Source organism: Phocoena sinus, chromosome 8 (assembly GCF_008692025.1).
Source record: "Phocoena sinus isolate mPhoSin1 chromosome 8, mPhoSin1.pri, whole genome shotgun sequence".
In the NCBI taxonomy this organism is placed as follows: domain Eukaryota; kingdom Metazoa; phylum Chordata; class Mammalia; order Artiodactyla; family Phocoenidae; genus Phocoena; species Phocoena sinus.
Window position 1 is genome coordinate 58,015,392 of NC_045770.1, and position 22,733 is coordinate 58,038,124.

A 22,733-nucleotide genomic window follows, 5' to 3' on the forward strand; every position below is an offset into this window, starting at 1 on the left:
GGTTCAGACGTCACGTCCTGTGTGAAGTGTTTTCTTCCCCTCTGGTCTGTCACAGCTCTTTACCCGCACCGCTGTTACCATACCATGACATTTACTCTCCCGATCTCTCCATCAGAATCCAGTGATGTTTCTGCATTTCCACCCCTTGATCCAGAGGGGTGAATATTTTTGGATGGCGTTGTACAGCCATAGACTGGTGAATTCACGCCTCACCACACCCGCTGCCTCAGTTTCCCCAAGTGTGAAATAGACACAGTGGAAATGTTTTCCCAGGGCTGTGATTTAGTGGAGGGCGGGCGGACACTGAGGTTGCAGGCAGTCCACACGCAGTCTAGGGAACTAGGGGGCAAGAAGGTGGGAGGTGGAGAGCGAGGGGAGGGGTCAGAGCGAGGAGGAGCCGGGGGCGGGCCAGGGCGGAGCGTCGGGCGCAGGGCCGGGCTGCAAGGCCTGAGAGGACGCGCGCCAGCGCCGGCGATGGGCCCCGCTGTGCGGCTGGCAGCGCTGCTGGCGGTGCTGGCGCTCCAGGCAGGGGACCTGGCCGGGGTCGCGGCGCGCGGGGACACGTTCTCGGCGCTGACCAGTGTGGCGCGCGCCCTGGCGCCCGAGCGCCGGCTGCTGGGACTGCTGCGGCGCTACCTGCGCGGGGAGGAGGCGCGGCTGCGGGATCTCACCAGGTGAGGGCACGGGGGTGGGGTCTGAGTAGGGAAGACCGAGTCAGAAGACTAGGCCAAGACACTGTGCCACGGCGGGGTCGGGGGAGGGAGGGGGGCGGGGCGGGGTAACTCTTAGGTTCATCGTCACCCTGCCGGGACCTCACACGCGGTGTCTCACCGTGAGACTGCGATACCATGGCCCAGTGTGACTCCCCAGATACACCGTCATCCTGTGTGGGACCTCAAGACACTGTGTCACACTGTGTAGGACCTCTGACTCTGTCCCTCACACACACACAGTGGCACCCCAATCCAACATCACACCGCCAAGTTGATACACTGTGGAAAAGTGTGGAGCAGCGACTCCGAGGAGGAGTAGGGCCGCCCAAGGTGCTGGGTCAAGCTGTGTGGGCCTCCAGGCTCTGTGTCACAGAGACACAACGACATTGCAAGAGTGAAATGGAGAGAAGAGTGACACTGTAGCCACACATGTGTTGACCGTGTGACCCAGGAAACTGATGTTTAGTATGGGGTGACATTCTGTGCCTGTGTACGAGATTTACATGTCATTGAGACAGGGTAGGCATGACACTATGCATATCATAGTCTGCATGTGAAGGATGCCGAGTAATTGTCCAGGTCACTGTATGAATAATCCTTTGTGTTCATCAGTTTATTCAACACGTATGTTTGAGTGCCTACCATGAGCCAAGCACTGTTCCAGGCACTAGGGAGAGAATGGTGAACCAGACCAAACCCTGCCCTCTAGGAGCTCAGAGTCTGTAACCTCATGACTGTTAATCTGAGACGTCCATCCTTCCCCTTGCTTCCTGCTCTCCCTTCTCTTTACACACGTAACAGCTCTAAATACTATAACTGAGATGTTATATGAATATGAAAGTATTTGACACCAAGAAAACACTGGGCAAAACCATAGTTGATGCTAGGGGATGCTGAGTGTAGCACACACCGGCAGATGCTCAGCCAATGTTGTTTTGCTATACAGTCAACAAACTACTGTAAGACTCTGCAGTGTCAAACAATGAAAGATGAATGATTGGATATGATACCATGTGTATGAATATGTGCTGTGCACCTTCTCCTGGGACACTGAGAAGCTCACAATATGAGAAGCAGAGGTGTAACCACATAGTTACCTGAATATATTAATACTGTATGTCCTGTGACCCTCAGCTGAGCTGAGGCCACAGAGGGCTATCTCACAATGTGCCGCTGATAAAACTGAGTGAGCGTATGCGGTAGTAACACTGTTTCCAGGCCATATGGGAAGAAGGTGTGAGGGCCCCTATGGCTGTGTGGGAGAACCCAGGTAGAAGAGAACCAGTTTGTGCGAGGAAGTGTATGTGAGAGATCTTGTCTGTTACTTGATGGTGACTAAATGATGATGTAATTTGGTACATGGTCTTAAGTATGTAGTTTGCTTATAAGTGGTTGTATGCATGTTTAAATTTACTGTTAGTTTGAAGTAGCATGATGATACACATGTAGAGTATACGTAAGTGTGTATTAATTATAACAGTAAACGGTGATAATTTCAATAATTCTTGTCACTTTTTGGAGTAGCATAGTTGCCTAGTGTTCTGTGGGCCCATGCTTACAGAGCAAAATGATATAATTTTGTTCACTGGTGGAAGTAGAACAGACTCTTCTCTTTGATTCAAGATGCCATCCTGCTCCCTGCTATTCATGTGCTTGTTCTCATACCACTAATCTCTTTATTTGAGTGGCTTAGGTGGAGATGGGTATCAGAATCCTGATGCCGGGCCTCTTGGGGAACAGGTTCAGAAGAGAGAGCTTGCAGTGTTGATCATTTCTTCTTTGAATTTCTAAATTTAGAAATTAAATATTTTTGGTGTTGAAACTACTACTCCCTACCCCAAGTTAATGAATAAAAATTATACTAGTTATATTGGGTTGGCCAAAACGTTTGTTCGGGTTTTTCTGTAACATCTTCCAAAAACTTGAACGAACTTTTTGGCCAGCCCAATCACATATACAGTTGTATACTAGTATAGTATTACGAATACTAGTTATATAATATTTAGCTAACCCGTACCTTTTTTTGTTGTTGCAGTTTAAAAAAACCACCAAGATTTAAAAAGTAGTATCAGCAGCAATTATTTCTGTGCTAGGAATTAAGCATTCAGAATATCTCAGAAGAACCGAGACAAAGCCATTTCTGAATTCCAAAGGAGAAACATATTGAATTAAAATAGCCCATGTATTGTGGTTGGGTAACCTGTCCAGGCTATGTTTAATGCAGGGATTGGGTTGCAAATTTTATGTGCAGATTCTTGAAGGAAAGGATCTGATTTTCCATTCTCAGCATTTGTTAAAGCAAAATTCCGTTTAGGAAACCCTGAGGTTTGAATTCAGCATCCAGTAACTCAGTCTCTGAAAACCAGCTATTGGCTCAGAGGCTGAGCATAAGGCCAACGTTTAGATTCCAAACCAGCCTCAGATAGCAGTTGATAGGTCTTTTTTTCTTTGTGTGACAGAAAGATGACATACCTGAACACTGAATTGAATTATGTGCTGCAGTAGAGATCAAACCCCTGCCCTAAATAAATTGACACCATAATACAAAGTGGGATGTGAAGAGAACAAGGAGATGTTGCTTTTGATCTGATGGGTGACTTGGAACAGATCTTCACCTCTCTGTCTTGCTTCTTTCTCTTTGTGCCTCACTTTCCTCTGATGCCTGTTATACATTAGTTCTCAAGCACCAGATGAGGAATCTGTTTATTCAGTTGTGGAAAAGGTGATGGAAAGAAATAATAGAATGGTTGTGCCAAAAGGATTCATAGAGTTATTCTAGACTAGACCAGTTCTGCCATTTTATAGAGGAGGAAACTGAGGGATAGTTGGAGGCTGGGTCAGGATACCTCTCAGGTCTCCTTCCAGCTCCTCCACATTCAACTGTCTTATAAAATCCCTGCCCACTCAGCCTCAGTTGTCCCTGGACACTTACCCTTCAGGCTGAACTCAAGCCCAAGTCTCTGCTTGTAAGTGTTTTTGTCTAGCAGTGGAATATCTTTCACTAAGTAGTTCCATATGGAGCTGAAGCAGGAAATAATGGGTAGTAAAAAAAAAAATCCCACACCCTGGAGGCTGGTTTAGTTTCAAAACCCTAGAGTAGCTGCTCTCAGATACCCCTGTCTTGGGGAGCAGAGACGTCCTGGGACTTGACAGTCTTCCTATTTCCTCCCTGGGGCACCCAGGTGCAGATCCTTTTTCCTTAGTTTATGCTTGAATTGAACGTTTGGCTCGCTAGAAGCACCTCTACCCGAAGCAAGTATTGTGTTTCAGGCTCTGTTTATAGTTGAGGCCCCCTTGAGAAATCCTTAGTTCTGACTGTTTCACGGGATTGAAATCCGCCACCACCCTGCCACTCCCTCCATTCGTCACTTCCATCCCTTTCCACTCACTGAAGTCCTCCACTCTGGCCAAAGGACTCTTCTATTCTCACGTGCTCTTGCATACATTCATATAAATCCATATCCTTTTCACTTTGCTCACACTTCCTTTTTTTAAAAATATTTGTTTATTTTTGGCTGCATTGGGTCTTCATTGCTGCGCGCAGGCTTTCTCTAGTTGCAGCGAGCGGGGGCTACTCTTTGTTGCAGTGTGTGGGCTTCTCATTGTGGTGGCTTCTCTTGTTGTGGAGCATGGGTTTTAGGCATGCGGGCTTCAGTAGTTGCTGCATGTGGGCTCAGTAGTTGTGGCTCATGGGCTCTAGAGCACAGGCTCAGTAGTTGTAGTGCATGGGCTTAGTTGCTCCGTGGCATGTGGGATCTTCCCGGACCAGGGCTTGAATCCGTGTCACCTGCATTGGCAGGCGGATTCTTTTTATTTTATTTTATTTTATTTATTTATTTTTGGCTGCATTGGGTCTTCGTTGCTGCACACGGGCTTTCTCTAGTTGTGGCGAGCGGGGGCTACTCTTCGTTGAGGTGCACGGGCTTCTCACTGCGGTGGCTTCTCTTGTTGTGGAGCACAGGCTCTAGGCACATGGGCTTCAGTAGTTGTGGCGCACAGGCTTCGTTGCTCCACGGCATGTGGGAACTTCCTGACCAGGGCTCGACCCGTGTCCCCTGCATTGGCAGGTGGATTCTTAACCACTGCACCACCAGGGAAGTCCCCACACTTTTTTCTTTTACTTCCATTGTTGTTATTGTATTGTTTTCAAAATTAATAATTTTAAAACAAAGGGAAAAAAGTCTTAGAGGGCAGGACTAGAACTCTTAAGTCTGCCTTACTATAACTAATAACTTCCAACAATATAAATCCTGTTAGAGGGTTAGCAATGGAATAACCATAGTATGCCAGGAAAGGAAACAGCACCTTTGCTTGTATGAACACTCTTGTAGGACATCGAGGAGGAGAGAAATTAATGAGAAAGATGATCACTTCTGGCCCCAATATTTCTGGCCATTTTCTGCAAATGTTGGCAACCAGAAAGGTTGGAAGCATGCTTGGATAACCCACCTGTTCATTCTCCATTACAACCATCACCAGTTTCTATATGATCTGCTTCCTAAATATCTCTCCTGAAACCATCCCATTCTCTGCTCCCACTGTCACTGTTATGGTCTTTCTGCCTCTGGTCACTTCCACTTCTAACCCCTCCCCCCCACCCTCTCACAGATTTATATATGTAACGTATCATAGTGCATTCCACTCTCACTTAAAACCTTTTGCTGCTCCTAATTGCACACAGGGTAAAAATCAAATTTCTCAGCAAGGTCTATTAGGTGCTCCTCACTTCTTCAGTCTAGTCTCCCCATTCTCCCAATATACCCCGTGCTCCAGCAGTACTAAACGGCTTGTAATTTCCCTGTTTCTCTCTGTACCTTTGCATATGTTGAACTGTCTCTGCCTGCCTTGGAAGGAGGCCTCCTTCTCCCTTCCTCATTATTTGCATTTACCCATCAAGCCAGTTTATTATCTCCTCTGTGAAACCTTCTCTCACCTGCTCTGGCCAAGTTAATCACCCCCACTGTGTACTCTCCACTAAGCCTTGTTCTTAAATCTGGTGTTGCACCTTTAATGTAATTATTTGTGATCTCAATGGCTGCAAGTGTTTAAGATCAAGGTTATTGTCTTATTCAAAATTTTGTTCCTAGCTCCTAGGAGAATGTATTTCATTTATTCTTTCATAGAAATATATATTGAACTTAGGAAAAGAGTGATGAGAAATCAGCTATTTTCTTGTCCATGAAACCCTTGATCGGACTTCCCTGGTAGCACAGTGGTTAAGAATCCGCCTGCCAGTGCAGGGGATACAGGTTCAATCCCTGGTCCAGGAAGATCCCACATGCCGTGGAGCAACTAAGCCCGTGTACCACAACTACTGAGCCTGCGCTCTAGAGCCCGTGCGCCACAACTACTGAGCCTGTGTGCCACAACTACTGAAGCCTGAGAGCCTAGAGCCGTGCTCTGCAACAAGAGAAGCCACTGCAATGAGAAGCCCGCGCACCACAATGAAGAGTAGCCCCCGATCGCCGCAACTAGAGAAAGCCTGCGCGCAGCAACGAAGACCAACACAGCCAAAAATAAATTAAAAAATAATAATAATAGATAAATTCTCCTCTTCTCCTTCTTCCTCTCCCTCACCCTTTCCCTCCTCTTCCCCTCCCCTTCCCTTTCACCATCCTTTCCCCCTCCTCCTTATTAAAAAAACAACAAAAATCCTTGATCATTGGACCCTGTCTTGCCTGTTTATCCTCAGCTTCCAGCATGGAGACTGACATCTAGCAAGTGACTTACTGAATGATCAAATATATGTCAAGCCTCTGTGCCTTTGGACACATTGGTCCCTGTTGGCTCAAAAAAACTACTCTCCTCCCTTCTTTGCTCTAGCTCCATGGGAAACAGTGTGGCAAAATCAGCCAAGAACCCCAGCTTCAGAGTCAGGCAGGCTTGGGTTCATTCCTGGCTTTGCTGTTTACCAGCAGCGTAGCCTTGTTGCAGTTTCCCCTCCTGTAAAAAGTGCATGATAAAATCTATTCTAAGCATGTTGCGGGGATTAAATGAGACAATATGTTTAAACCACTTAACAGGATGCCTAATACATGGTAAGTGCTCAATAGTAGCTATTGATATTTTAACTAATCCTTCAGAACACAGATCAGGTGCCATATCCTCTGGAAAGTCTTCCCTTACACCTTCTAACTCCCACCTGGGTTAGGTGCCCTACCTACAAATCGCCAGAGCATTTTATAGCATTATAGGCTCTCTTCTCTCATAGCACATAGCACGGTTTTCATAATTAATTCAACAATGTGTTTGAGCTTCTACCAGACTCTAAGTTTTGATTATAGAGTGATAAGAGAAAAAAGGATTTTCTTATTTGGGACCTCCTTGAGAGCTCCACTGTCTCTTGCCTTTGGGTCTCGAGCATCTAGCATGATAGCTGACGTACAAAAATTGACCAGTGGAGACTGCCTCGCTGAATGAACAAATGAATGAACCTACTTTTGTTGTGTTGGTAGTTTTCATATTCTTTGTGCTTCTTGCTTAGAATATTACATGAGTCTCAAGGGGTTCAGCATTTCATTTTTAACTACTCTAAATGTGCATACACCATGCCAGCCTTCACTCGGTAGAGTGGTTGTATCAGTAGGTGAGATCATTCTGTTCCTCTCTTTCAGATTCTATGACAAGGTGCTATCTTTGCATGAAGATTCAGCAACCCCTGTGTCTAACCCTCTGCTTGCATTTACTCTCATCAAACGCCTACAGTCCGACTGGAAGAATGTGGTACATAGTCTGGAGGCCAGTGAGAACATCCGAGGTAATGAGGAGGAGGGCTGGAGGGTGAGAGAAGATTCTGTCTCCTGACTTAGTGGAAAGGAGAGAGGTTCTGAAGGGATGTGATGAAGGATAATGAAGTGGGTAGGTATTACTTGATCTCCTTAGCTCTAACTATTACAAAGAACTAGGTCCCTTTGTTAATATGTTTATATAATTATAATTAGAAAGCACTTTTTTTTTCAGTAAGTTTTTAGTTTAGTTTTTTTTTTTTTTTTTTTGGCTGCACCACGCAGCATGAGGAACTTCCCTGACCAGAGATTGAACCTGCGCCCCCTGCAGTGGAAGCGTGAGGTCTTAACCACTGGACCACCAGGGAAGTCCTAGAAAGCACTTTCATATCCATTATCTCATTTGATCTTCACTCCAATCCTGTGAAGGACTATAGGTTATATCATCCCATTTACATACATGTAAAAGTGATGTCTTCTTTTTTTTTTTAGATTTTTTTTTTGATGTGGACCATTTTTAAAGTCTTTGTTGAATTTGTTACAATATTGCTTCCATTTTATGTTTCGGTTTTTTGGCTGCGAGGCATGTGGGATCTTAGCTCCCCGACCAGGGATTGAACCCACACCCCCTGCTTTGGAAGGCAAAGTCTTAACCACTGGACTGCCAGGGAAGTCCCTAAAAGTGATGCCTTCTAATAATTTCTATTTTATTAAGTTGCCACTACAGTGTGATCTGTAGTAAGATCACTTTCCTAATTTACTGTACTTTGTACTTAAAGAAGTTTGTTGACTTTGGGGAAGTTAAGAGGAAGAAGAGTTTGTCCCCCAAAAGGCAAGACTCCTGGAGACAGGTAGAATGGAACAACATGATAAAGGTGCTTAGTTTTTACTCTAGAGTGTCTGTTCCTCATTCAGAAGATTCTGTTACCCTGGGAACAAAAGCAGATAAAACATTATCTTTGCTCATGTAATATTATGAGCCTGATGATTATGGTGATTAAGGTGATGATGCCTTGCTGTATTAAATGCTCACCGCCTGTTTTTTGAATGGTAGATTGATGCTTTCATGACCTTTACAGCTCTGAAGGATGGTTATGAGAAGGTGGAACAGGACCTGCCAGCCTTTGAGGACCTTGAGGGAGCAGCAAGGGCCCTGATGCGGCTGCAGGACGTGTACATGCTCAGTGTGAAGGGACTTGCCCGAGGCGTCTTCCAGAGAGTCACCGGCTGTGCTGTCACTGACCTGTACAGTCCCAGACGGCTTTTTTCCCTCACGGGGGATGACTGCTTTCAAGTTGGCAAGGTAATGATATTCAGAGAGAGGGCAAATTGCTCAGCTCTCTTTTTGGGGGATGAAATCACTATATCCTGATTCCTTTTACATATTTCTAATCCTGACAGCAAACTTGGAAATTTGGTATTATTCCCCATTTTCAGATGAAGAAACTGAGGTTCAGAGAGGGTAAATAACTTGCCTAAGGTTACACAGTTTTAAGTAGCAGAACTAAAATTTGAACCTGCATCTTTTAACTCTGAATCCCATGCTCTTTCCATGATAAGGAAATCATATACTTAGGACACTCTTGAGAGTGAAGGAGGTGTTATTAGCCAGGATGACAGATATAAAATGGGACTGTCCTGGGAAAAATGGCCCTATGGTCACCCTAAGTAGAGCACCCCGCCAGTAGATGAACAGCCAGGTGGAAAGGAGAAGCAGGGTCAAAGGGTGGGGGAAAGGAAAGGAAATGGTGATGTGAAGGTTGATCACGGAAACTCAGCCTCCTGAGACTTTGTGAAATCCCTTGCAACATTTCCTAGGCATTTGTAAATACTAAATTAAAGTAGTGCCAAAACACAGGCCATTTGGGAATTCCCTGGTGGTCCAGTGGTTAGGACTCTGCACTTCCACTGCAGGGGTCACAGTTTTGATCCCTGGTCGGGGAACTAAGACCCTGCAAGCCGCGTGCTGCGGCCAAAGGAAAAAAACATCATCGTTTTAACATTGCTTGAGAAAACAGACTTTAAGAACCTTCCTTATGAGATATTTAACTGATCTTTGATCACAAGTTTTAAACACTCTTGAGGTTATTTTACAATATATTCTTTGTTAGCCTTTGCCCAAGAAGTAATGGAGTAAATCCTTTTTAATTTTAAAGATGCGTATTGCAGGAAAGTGAATTTTTCCCAGCCCCTGCAGTATTCATTAGCCGATATAAGAGGGGGCCTCATGTGTCCTGAATCCAAGTTTTGAGAATCAGTCTTCCAAGTTAATGTGGAGAGGGTTGTCCTAAGCCTCTCTGTGTGCATTTTTCCTTTTCTGAAATCCTGAATAGAATCAGAGCTGAATCATCCTGTTCATGGCTAATTTAAATTGAAGCCAGTTAAAACAGCTCCATGTATGGTACCAATGTATGCTTCCTTAGTGAGGTTTTTCTGAGACTAAAACCATATGTTGAAAATTCAGTAAGTCGCTTCCTAAAAGTCTCACTGGCAATCCTTATTTCTGTATTTATTTACTTATTTTGAAAGATAAAACATTTCAAATATAAGAAAAGTACACATAAAATAAGAAGCAATTATATCTATAATTGAGATGAAATATATGTTCAAATTTTGCTATATTTGTTTCAGATTTTTTTTCAGATTTTCTAAAAAGAATTTACAGACAGCTAAATACAGCCCTACTTCCTTTTCCTTCTCACCACTCCCACCCTTTCTACTCTAACCTTGCCCAGGTACCAGGTGACCACTGTCCTAAACCATACAGTAAGTGCTCTTGAGTCACTCAGCATGTTGTATCTGTGAAATTCATAAATGTTGTGGCGTTTATCAGTAGTTCATTCCTTTCTATTGCTGACTAGTATTCCATTGTTTGAATATACCACAAACTGTTTATCCAATCTCATGTTGATGGATACTTGATTTGTTTCCAGCATCAGCTAGAATAAAGCTGCTATTAACATTCTTATGTACGTGTTTCTGTGGACATTTGTTTTCATTTCTCTTGGTTAAATACTTGGGAGTGGTATCGCTGGGTCGAAGAATAAACTTTGATAATTATTAACATGTAGACACATCTGTTTCATCTTCACTCTCCTCCATGGATTATTTTAAAGCAGATCAATCTTTCTATTTTCTGAAATTCTTAATTGTCTAGTTTTACTACCCTCCTGTTGTGTTGGTTGACTCTTGTTCATTGTCAGTTGTTTCCTGATATAGTTTATCATTTTTGATTGTGAGCTTATTTTTAGCAGGACTTTTTCCCCGCTAAGAGCCTTTTTCTGCCCAGAGTTGTAGGAATATCCCTTCATAGCGTTTGGGGTTTTCTTCTTCCAGGTACTCTGGTGGTATCACTAGCCTTAGATACTTATTTTTTTTCCCCTGTACATTACATCCCCATGACTTATTTATTTTATAACTGGAAGTTTATAACTTTTGACCCCTTTCACCCACTTTGCCTTCCCCCTACCCCTGGCCTCTGGCAACTAATCTGCTCCCTCTATTTATGGGATTGGGGTTTTTATTTTTATTTTTTTTGGTTTTGTTTCTACATGTAAGTGAGAGCATATGGTATCTGTCTTTCTCTGTCTGACTTATTTCACTTAGCATAATGCCCTCGAGGTCCATCCATGTTGTCACAAATGACAAGATTTCATTCTTTTTAATGGCTGAATTATATAGATCACATTTTCTTTATTCATTCCTCCACTGATGGACACTTAGGTTGTTTCCATATCTATTTCTCTGAATAGAGGCCAGACAGAAACAAACCAACTTTCTTGTCTCCTTATGACAGTGGGTAGATTTTTTTCTGGTCTACTCTTTCCCTTATAGTGTAGTTTTTCATGGGTTTCAGTTTTATGAGTGTGTCTTAATTCCAATTCCTAGGTTTGGGAGGTCTACAGAAGGCTCACATACTGTCCTCATGTGGGTATTATAACCTAAGGTTACTAAGTACCAAGGTTACTAGAACCAACCCCCACCCCATCCTAGGCAGCTTCAGCATCTGCTCATAAGCTTATTACTTGGATTTTCAACTCCTTTTTTACTTCTGGTACTTGGGTATTTTCCAGTCTTTCTTGAAAATATATAATTAAATGCTTTGTATATTTTATTCAAAATTTCTAAGTTTTTGTGGTTGGAAGGATTCCAGTTATCTCAATCTGCTGTATTGCTGAGACTTAAAGTTCCTCATGGAAATCTTAATTAAATAAATTGTTAACAGGAAAAGTTCAGTCATTTTTTATTGTTATTCTTCAACTCAACGTTTTTACAAATAGAAAACTTAAGGACCAGAAAGATAACACAGCAGGCTAATGGCAGATGGGGGATAGGAATGGACTTAACTGTTTAGGTGGCAGAGTTGCAGGATCTTTAGGTTCTGCCCTATTTTTCTGCCTGCTGGAAATTATACCTGAATTAGAAAGAGGCCTTCCAAATCTGTGACTTTATAATTCCCTGCTGTCTCCAACATCAACTTGCAGGAAATTCTGCCTGCAGTTCTGGTATTCTAGTTAACTGTAAGCTATTAGGAGACGGGAGCTATGTCTAGTGCGTGTTGCCATATTCCCCACATTCAGACACTTAATATAGGACAGATCCACTGAGCTCTCATACGTTCCAATGTCTACCTTCATTAAGATGTCTAATGCATTATGTCACAATTATTGGTTTACTTATGTGCCCCTTGATTGGTTGTAAGCTCTTTAAAGGCAGGGACCACCAGGTACATTGTAAATACTCAGTAAATATTGAATAAATAAATGAATGCTTTTAATCCATTCCTCACATTGCTACCAACAGCATCTTCCTAAAAACATGACAGTCACACTCTAATTAGCTTAGCCCCTGTTGCCTTTTGTTTTTTCTTTTTTTTGCTGTACGCGGGCCTCTCACTGTTGTGGCCTCTCCCATTGCGGAGCACAGGCTCCAGACGCGCAGGCTCAGCGGCCATGGCTCACGGGCCCAGCCGCTCCGTGGCATGTGGGATCTTCCAGGACCGGGGCACGAAACCATGTCCTCTGCACCAGCAGGCGGACTTTCAACCACTGCGCCACCAGGGAAGCCCCCCTATTGCCTTTTTATGTTTATTTCCTGCTTCTCTTTGCCTTAGACTATAGCCACAATATACTGCTTGAACACATTCTTGCTTTTGGTTTCTGTTTCTACCATTCCCTCACCATAAAATGACCTTCATTCCAATCTCTGCTCATGGAAATTCTTTTCCTTCTTCAACGAAGGCTCATCTCAGATGGCACTTCTTCCGTGAAGCTTTCTGAGATTCTCAAGTATTCATGCCATTCTGCCCAGTGTTATAATTACTTGAGTTCATATCTCACATCTCCCCAGATTATAAATTCTTTAAATGCAAGAATGCTTTATATTCTCCATGCCTAGTACATTGTCTTGTATATAATAGATGCTTAATCTATTTAATTTAAATGAATTAAAGAGAAAACTTGCCTTCTTGGGTTCCAAAGGTCCTCCACTCTTTGCAGTATCATTTCCTTTCTCTACCCATGGACTAAGGCTTTAGTGACGGTACTTATGCTCCCTGCAGGTGGCCTATGACATGGGAGATTACTACCATGCCATTCCATGGCTGGAGGAGGCTGTCAGTCTCTTCCGAGGCTCTTATGGAGAATGGAAGACAGAGGATGAGGCAAGTCTAGAGGATGCCTTGGATCACTTGGCCTTCGCCTATTTCCAGGTAGGGGAGTTAGCAGGGGGCTCACTGCTTTCATCACAGTAAGCGTAATGCTTTATATCTGCTTTACAATTTTCTAAGCATTTTCATGTCTCTTAATTTATTTCATCTTCCCAACAGGATCAAATGTGAGTCAAGCAGGGCAGTTGTTTTGTTATTTCCCTATTTCTCATGTGAGTAAACTGAATCTCCAAAGAATTCCTAGCTTGTCGCAGAGTTCACAGAGCTGGGATTAGAGCCCGAGTCTGTCTGATTCTTCGTTAGTACTCTTTCCAATGTACTGACTACTTTAAAGTCATCGTCTCCCATGTAGGAGGCGGTCTCTTACCTGTAGCAGCAGCAGCTGCATCCACAAATGTTTAATAGCTTCATAGTCAATGCAGATCGCTCTTTTGCCCTCTCAACATTTCATAACTCGTCCCAGATATTATGCCATGATACTGCCAATGTCAAGGAAGAAGCTTGATTGTTAGCCTCTCCCGTCTGCAGTCAAGTCCAGCTGTGACATGAATAGTGTCTGGATACACAGCTGGTGCCATTGGTCCAGAGCATCAGCTCAGTACCTCCTCCAGCTGTTGTTTTTCTTTGGCACTGTTGATCTATAACCTGTTGTGCCCCTCGTGAAAGCTCGTTTCCCTACATGTGGGAGCTGCCATCCTTTGTGTAGCTAATCCCATTTCCCACCAGGGTTGTACAGTCTTCAAGAATAGGCTGGAAAAATCACTACAGAGCCAATTCCCTAGAGTTTCCAAAACTAATAAACCACTTCTGCTCCATACATTCCTTTTCCTTTATCCCTTTTCCTGAGAAAAGGGAGGAGGATGTGCGTGGTCCAAACGCATGTGTTGCTGCCAAAACAGCAGTGCAGCAAATAGACCTGTTCCTCTCATGCAAATTCCTGGTGAGTGGCTCTTTGTTGTAAAATTTTCCAAGGTGCTCTTCCTAACTCTGCTGCTTAATTGCTACATACTAAAGCTGAAACAGAATCCCTCTGATGCAACAAATGGCGAGAAGTTATTGAATTTTAATAGAAGAAGAAAATGGAGAATTGATGTGGAGACTCAGAGAAGATAAACTAAAGCAGCTCACCCTGAAAGACAGAGTTTTAAATACAGTGTCTGACTAATTGTTTTGGTTTTTTTCCCCTATGATGACTTAGATTTCTCCTCTTCTCACTTGTAGACTCTCCCTTTCCACAATCGTGCTTTGGTACATTTTATTCATCTTACTAGGCGTAGCTCAAATGTCACCTATTTTGTGAAGTCTTCCTTAATTCTCTTCAGACTCTCCTTCTTTGTGCTCTCGTGGTACATTTTTTTTTTTATCCCACAGTAATAGAACACATTGGCATCGTCTTATGGACAATTTCTGGTCCCCTTTTGACCCTTAGTAAATTAGGGATAAATGTCCCTCCATGGACCTTACATTATCATATAAAATTATATATCTATATATACCATGAAAAGTATAATATATATAATATTATATATAGTACTATTATTATTTAATTCTTTTTCATGATAAATTTTAGTGAAAAATCATTTCAGTAACTACTAATAATGAGAGACAGTAGAGTGTAGTAATTAAACCATAAGCTCTGAAGTCAGGCAGACCTATGTTCAAATTCTGTGAAAACTTGGGAAACGCCCTTAACCTCCCTGGACCTTAATTTTCTTATCTTTAAAGGGAGATAATAATGATGCTGTAAGAGTGTGGAAATAATTTTCCGAATAACCTTCTGAGTTTTTGTCTGAGACCTCCCTGTAATATAAGACAGATTAACAAAAGGAACAATAAACATAAGTTAACTAACATGTATACCTCCTGTAGACATGGGAGCTATTGGGGCTGGGAGGGAGGTTGAGTAACTCTCTGAGGGGATCTAAACCTCCATCTTAAATACTGTATCCAGCTAAAGACAAAAGAAAGAAGGTGTGGGGAGAGCCAGTTTGGGAGGTGACCAGGCATAGCAAGCAAGGGTAAGATTGTTATGTAGATTTAAATGGGTGCCTTCTCCATTGATAAGATTCTCCTCTGATGTAGAGTCATCCTTTTCTTCCAGGTACACAGGGGGAGATACCCTCACAAATGGAGATTTCCTTTATACATGTAAATTTGCCTTACAAAAGGGCAACTTCTACTCTGGTTTGAAAAACTTCTCCTGTATCTGTTGTTTCTCAAAATAATTAGCTCAAAATAATCTTTACGCCGAAGAGGCATATTTTAGGGTGGCATATTCTGCTACCCTTCAATGCTTACCTCAGAGGGTTGTCATGAGGATTAAATAAGCTAATACATGTAAAGCCCTTAACACAATTTATGACACATATGCACTCAATAAATGTAATCTATTTTTATATTATACACAGTATATATTCTCTTTTTTCATTTAACATTATTTAGTGTGCACATTTCCAAAGGAATTTAACTGGGACATCAAAAGTAACTCTAACTTTGTTCTTGATAAAATATTTTACTTTGTGATAAAGCCCTTGAGTTTCAAAAATATGTAAAATTGTATTTTAGTTCTCTTCATCTCAAAAGGGTTTGAAAATCTATAACCCTGAATTAACCTCTGACGTTATATTAGTAGATTACTTAACTGTCCCTGTGTTAAGTACAGAACAGAATAATTCATGATATTAAATAATTAGAAACAATCTATATGCCCAAACAATAGCAGAATGGTTAGATTGTCTGTGATGGAGCTTCTAAATGGAATAAAATGCAGCCATTAAAAATGCTGTCTTGGGGCTTCCCTGGTGGCGCAGTGGTTGGGACTTGAGCTCCCAATGCAGGGGGCCTGGGTTCGATCCCTGGTCGGGGAACTGGATCCCACATGCATGCTGCAACTGAGAGATCGCATGCCACAACTAAAGAGCCTGCGTGCTGCAACTAAGGAGCCCACCTGCCGAGGCTAAGACCCGGTGCAACCAAATAAAAAAATGGAGCTTCCCTGGTGGCGCACTGGTTGAGAGTCTGCCTGCCGATGCAGGGGACACGGGTTCGTGCCCCGGTCCGGGAAGATCCCACATGCTGTGAAGCGGCTGGGCCCGTGAGCCATGGCCGCTGAGCCTGTGCGTCCAGAGCCTGTGCTCCGCAACGGGAGAGGCCACAACAGTGAGAGGCCCGCGTACCGCAAAAAAAAAAAAAAAAATGTGTCTCTCTTGTACACCCATGTTCATAGCAGCACTGTTCACAACAGCCAATAGGTGGGAAGCTATCCAAGTATCCATCAACGGATGAACGTATAAGCAAAATGCAGTGTATACATACAATGGAATAATACTGAGTCTTTAAAAACAAGGAAATTCTAACACATGCTACAACATAGATGAACCTTGAGGACATTATGCTAAGTGAAATAAGCCAGTCACAAAAAGACAAATACTGTTTGATTCCATTTATATGAGGTATCTAGAATAGTCAAATTTACAGAGACAGAAAGTAGAATGATGGTTACCAGGGGCTGAGGGGAGGGGAGAATTGGCAGTTGTTTTTTAATGATTAGAGTTTCAATTTTGCAAGATGAAAAAACTCTGGAGATTGGTTGCACAACAATGTGAATATATTTATTTATTTACTTAATATTTATTTATTTATGGCTGCATTGGGTCCTTGTGCTGTGCAGGCTTTATTTAGTTGCGGCGAGTGGGGGCCACTCATTGCGGTGCTCGGGCTTCTCACTGTGATGGCCTCTCCCGCTGCGGAACACGGGCCCTAGAGTGCGCAGGCTTCAGTAGTTGCGGCACGCGGACTCAGCAGTTGTGGCTCGCAGGGTCCAGAGCACAGACTCAGTAGTTGTGGCTCACGGGCTTAGCTGCTCCGTGGCACGCGCGATCCTCCCGGACTGGGGCTCGAACCCGTGTCCCCTGCATTGGCAGGTGGACTCCCAACCACTGCGCCACCAGGGAAGTCCCATGAATATATTTAATATTGATACTACTGAAACTATACACTTAGAAATGGTTAAGATGGTAAATTTATGTTTGTGTTTACCACAATGAAAAATAATAATTAAAAAATGCTGTCTCTGAAGACTATGTAAAGATATAAAAAGTACTCCTGATTACACTGTAGAGGGAAACAATCAGGATATGAAAATGTATAAGAAATATGATTGTAACTATGTAAACACTATATATTATCCAAAGTGCTTGAAATGCCTGGGTTTCAGTGTAACATTTTCCCCCTATTTCTCATATGTTTTATAGTGTTCTTATTGTTACTTTTATCATTAAAAATGAATTTTTTCACATGCAAAAATAAAATGATCAGAGGGAAATACAGTTCTAGCAGCTCATCATCATTCCATGGCACTCAGAGCAGGATCACAGCCCACCCTGCCTGGGTTCTGTTCCCCAGGTTTGTCTGGAAATCCCCTGTTTACTTTTGACCACATGCAGCCCAAGGTTGAATGGCTGCAGGGAGAGTCATTACTATGCAGTGGGAACGGTTCAGGTTTAGTTCTTCCTTTGCCTTCCTCTAACTTTGTGGACTCTCAGAAGTACTGAGCCTGGAGAGCAAATTATATTTTTAGTTGGGTTTTTTTTTTTTTTTTTTTTTTTTGCGATACCCGGGCCTCTCAGCGCTGCGGCCTCTCCCGTTGCGGAGCACAGGCTCCGGACGCGCAGGCTCAGCGGCCATGGCTCATGGGCCCAGCCGCTCCGCGGCATGTGGGATCTTCCCGGACCGGGGCACAAACCCGTGTCCCCTGCATCGGCAGGCGGACTCGCAACCACTGCGCCACCAGGGAAGCCCTTTAGTAGGGTTTTTATAGTTCCATATTAATTTTAATAATAAAATATACCAAAATAACAACACCCTACAATTACATGGTTTTGCATGCTTTGAAAGACTTGAGGGCATTTTAAGACAGTTTACTTTCATTTATTTTTCTCCATTCCCTGGTAAGGGTGTTAATAAGTCATTTGTAAATGAGGAAACTGAGGAGACCTGATTTGGATCAGGGCTCAAATCCTGAATTAGAACAGAGAACCTCTACATTTTAGTCTGCAGCTCTTTTCAATGAGTCTTACTAGCTACTCTTGGTAAGAATATTTTATAGTTTTTAAAAAAATCCATGTCATGGTTCATCAGAGGAGATATCCTTAGTGCAGTTAACTCTTTCTTTTCCTTTTTTTTCTTTTTTATAGGTGGGAAATATTTCCTGTGCCCTCAGCCTCTCCCGAGAGTTTCTTCTGTACAGTACGTAACGATAAAAGATAACTACAGGTCTGACTTACTGGGAACTCCCTTCTGCTCTTGGCCTTTAGTCCTTGCAAATGAAACACAGCTGTCTATTTTTATTTTTCTAATTTCATAATCCAAGGCACATTTCTAATTTTTTTTTTCACATTTCTAATTTTTGATTAAATCTTACACATATTGATCACGAGTTTTTAAGTTAGTTAGAAAGCTAAGAAAAAGATATCAACCTGTCCCCTTCCTCCTCCACCCCATCCAGTCATATATATTAGTGTTGCTTCAGTAGAGAACAAGTCCGAGATTGGGAGCCAGTTTCTTTAGGGACATTTGAAGATCCAGGTTTCGGGAGCAGACCTGGGAACGAGTGCAATCAATGAGAGCTGTGTGTGCAAGAAGGAGAGTGACTCAGCAGGGATGTTCACTTTGGCTGCTCATAGAAAGATAGCAATTCTCTTTAAACCAGAGCTCACTTTGCTATGCAAGCATCCTGCCCAGTTGGCCACAGAGTTCAGCTTCAGCCCTCTTCAGGCAGCGCCTCACCAGAGTAAAACTGGGAGGGAGATTTACTAGCTTAGCTCTACTTGAATATTTTTGCTTAAAATGTTGGGGGTAGATGGCTTCCCAGGTTTTCTTTTAATAAGATAGTTAGATACTAAAGTAAGATACATAATCACTATTATGTTTCAATATTTATGAAGTATTTCATGTAGGATTTCACTGTCACTTTCTAATGAATCCATTTAGTAATGTTATTCCTTTCTGATAATTTGGCAAACAGCAGGATAAGGAAGTAGCTGTATGGTCTGGAAACACGTAGGCAGTTAGTGGTACAAATTGATAATCCAACCCCTCTTTATTTCTTTGTGCTTTATCTATTAAAATCTCTGCCTCTCCCAGAGAAACCAAATTGTGCACTATTATAGGTGGATAAGTAGGGCACAGCAAATTGCGATTCCTGGTTCCATAAATGGTTTTGCAATATTTTTGTCGGTATTTTGGGCTCATCATTTCCATTCCCCCAAACTTCATTTCTTCTCTGGTTAAAAAAGGATGGTAATTTCTGTCCCCTCCTTTGCCAGAATAATGGTGGTGGTGGCAGTGGTGGTTAGAAGGACATTGAGCTCCTCAGAGAAAGATGCTTTGTGAGCCTTACAACAAGTCAGCACCTCCTTCTGAAATGCACTGAAAATCATGCACAGAGGCTAGCAGGCCATGGGTAGCTCCAATCCATGGGCGATCTGCAGCCAAAGCAGGCACAAACAAGACACAAGACCCCTGTAGGAACCTAGGCTAGAACCAACGTCTAGAACCCCTTTGTCCCATACTGCTCTGCTATGTCTAGGCCAGTTAGGGATTTTTTGAAGGATGTGGTAGAGCTGGGAATAAATTAGCTTCCAGTTCTCTAGGGAAGAATAGATCGGTCTCTCTGCTATAGGCTTTGGCTCTTTGAACTTCTGTTTCATAGCACTTCCTTGTTGTGTTGTGTTGTAAGTAGTTAATGTGTCTTTTCTCCATTAGACTCTCAACTCTGGGAGGTTAGCCTCTAGCACAGTGTCTGGTACATAGTAGATGTTCACGGGAGAGTTGGTGAATGAATGGATAAAATATTGAAGCTTCTTCCCTCTACATAAAACTGACCATCACACCATCCTACAGCCACATCCTCATGATTCCTTGGTCTAAGAGTGTTCCTTCAGATCTACCAGGCCCTACTCAGTCTTTTTTTACTGCCAGGTACCCTCCTGGGAGTGAGGGCCTTACATCCTCCTGTGCATGGACACAGAGAGTTATTTAGGTGTCCAGTTGCTGGTCACATGTGACAGTGAAGCTATAGGAAACCTTGGCGGCACTCTCTGGGACCACTGTTTGTTAACCTGTGTTATTCCCTGCTCCGATTTCTTCCAGGCCCAGATAATAAGAGGATGGCCAGGAATGTCTTGAAATACGAAAAGCTCTTGGCAGAGAGCCCTAACCAGGCCGTAGCTGAGGCTGTCATCCAGAGGCCCAACGTACCCCACCTGCAGACCAGGGACACCTATGAGGAGTTATGTCAGACCCTGGGTTCCCAGGTAGGATTTCTCAGGGAATGAAAAACGGAACAGGCTTGGATAGAGGGAGAAAAGGTAGAATTGGGACGATGTGAGGGGAAAGGCTGATGCACTAAAAAAAAATAAATGAAGCTCACTTGGACAGCATCAGTGACTGAATTCTGAATCTTCTGCATTCCAGGTTTTTTATGCTGTAGTTCCCCTAAATCGGTTTCTGCTCCTAGACCCTTCTTCTCTTAAGCTGATTCTAGTCTTTCCTTTCAGCCTACTCACTACCAGATCCCCAGTCTCTACTGCTCCTATGAGACCAGTTCCAGTCCCTACCTGCTGCTCCAGCCTGTCCGGAAAGAGGTCATCCACCTGGAACCCTATGTTGTTCTCTACCATGACTTTGTCAGTGACACTGAGGCTCAGAAAATCAGAGGCCTTGCAGAACCATGGGTGAGTGTCCCCAAGGCCTGCCAAGAACTTCCCTTTGTTTCTTTATATGACTGGTGTTCAGAAGTGTGAGAATAGGCAGCCTGAACAACTAGATACTTCATCTGTTCAGGAGTTCAAAATACCAGCCATTCCATAAAACTAATCAATGGTGAAAAAAATCACAGTAGTGGTTGCCTCTGGAGGGAGAGGACTGGCTGAGAAAGGATACAAGGTGATTTTCTGGGGTATTGGAAATGTGCTGTCAATGTCTGGTTAGGGATGTGGAGTGCATGGCTGGATGCCTTTGTCAAAACTCAGCAAACTGTACTCCTGAGATCTGTGCATATCATCGTATATAAATTTAACCTAAAAAAATTAAAGGAACCCCCCTCCCCCAATATCAGTCATTCCATATACGTGGAAGAGGTCTATAACATCAGTAGAGGTTGGCTTCATCCTCCTGTCTGTCTTGGGCTGGCTGCAGCTCCGCCCCGTGCTGTCTTCCTCTGGGACCCAGCCCAACAGAGCAGCCTCTTTTTGGAACACTGCCGTCTCATGCGAGAGGAAAAAGGCAGAGATGGCAAACTACTAGCTGGTTCTTAAAGCCTGCTTGGAAGCACCAGGCATTACTTCCATCCACGTTTCCCTGGCTAAGGCACAGCGTACAGCTAACACTGCAGTCAGCAGGGCGAGTATATCTTATTCTCCCATGGAGAAGACTCTGCACCAAGCTTGATGTTGATGCGGAGGGGAGTTTAGTCCGTCAGGAAGTGTGGCAAATATTTAGAAAAATCATGCAGTCGACCTCACCACTATAAGCATGTTGCCTCTTTACAAATGGTACATTAAGATGGTCTCAGAACTACTGTGTCAAAGCAGACATTGTGGCCTTCACGGTGTGCTATTCACCCCGGCAGCCAGGCCGTCGCTCACCTGCTGTGTGCCAGACGCTGTACCGGGTGCTTGGGCTGTTACGAGGAGGTTAAGTATTGCTTGCTCCCATTTAGGAGCTTCCTGCAGAATGGGGAAAACATATTAACAATGCACTGTGATACGTGCTGTAATAGAGGTGTGTGAGGGAGTTGTGCTACGGCAGCCTAAAAAGGCGAAACTTCCTCCGAGGGAAAGGCAGGGAAAGGCAGTTGGGTGAAGAGCAAATGGGGGAAGGGGGAGAGTTGGAAACAGAGAAGGCTTCTCTGTGGACCTGAGATTCATCAGAGTGAAAGGTGGCAAAGGGTATTCCAAGGAGACAGACAATCTGTGCACGGGCCTGCTGTGTGGTGTGTCCAGAGAGTGGGGGGAAGCTCAGGGGCTGAAGTGTGCAAGGGAGGGAGTGCGAGGTGATGGGAGATAAGACTGCAACGTGAGACACAATTAGAAGCGCTGGAAGTACCAAGCTGGGGAGTTTGGATTTTATCTCGAAGGCAGGCGGGGAGCTGTGGGACAGTTTGAAACAGGAGAGTGCCCTGATCAGGTCTGCAGATTTTGAGGAAGTCTCTGACAGCAGACGTGGATTGGAGGGAGAAATACAGCAATAATAATTTCATCTAAAAGCCCTTCAGAGAAATCTGGAATCTTTGTACAGAAGGTTTTTGAAGCGATTAAGCTCCCCTCCCTGGTGAATTGGAACGATGTATTTTCAATAGCTTTGGCTTCTCAGTGAGCCAGCGGGAGCGTTTGGCCGAAGCTCCTTTTTCCTCAGGACAACTCTGTTGCTGTGGTAACAGGACAGGCGGCCCACTCGGAGATGTTCATTTAATCCCTTGTAGCCAGGTCATCTGTTTGGCACGCACAGATCTTGCCACCCTCCCTTCCTCCAGAAGCGTCTCGCTGGGGTTGCTGATCCCTGTCTGGTCTTTGGCTCACCCAGGAATAAGCCCGGGGTGTGTGTGGTAGCGGCTGCCCCATGGGA

The 22,733-nt window shown here is 43.6% G+C and overlaps 1 protein-coding gene across 2 annotated transcripts in view; it reads left to right on the forward strand.

The window, feature by feature from the left end:
* Positions 1 to 430: 430 nt before the first annotated feature.
* Positions 431 to 22,733, forward strand: part of P4HA3 (prolyl 4-hydroxylase subunit alpha 3) — a 37,166-nt gene continuing 14,863 nt past the window's right edge. Inside the window, exons 1-7 of one of the 2 annotated variants that reach the window (XM_032641372.1) lie at positions 431 to 674; positions 7,328 to 7,470; positions 8,518 to 8,741; positions 12,999 to 13,148; positions 18,302 to 18,353; positions 20,259 to 20,422; positions 20,666 to 20,842. In XM_032641372.1, coding sequence (XP_032497263.1) covers positions 475 to 674; positions 7,328 to 7,470; positions 8,518 to 8,741; positions 12,999 to 13,148; positions 18,302 to 18,353; positions 20,259 to 20,422; positions 20,666 to 20,842 — 1,110 coding nt within the window. In that variant the 5' untranslated portion in view covers positions 431 to 474. The remainder of the gene's footprint in view (positions 675 to 7,327; positions 7,471 to 8,517; positions 8,742 to 12,998; positions 13,149 to 18,301; positions 18,354 to 20,258; positions 20,423 to 20,665; positions 20,843 to 22,733) is intronic. The other variant, XM_032641373.1, reaches the window with a different exon arrangement.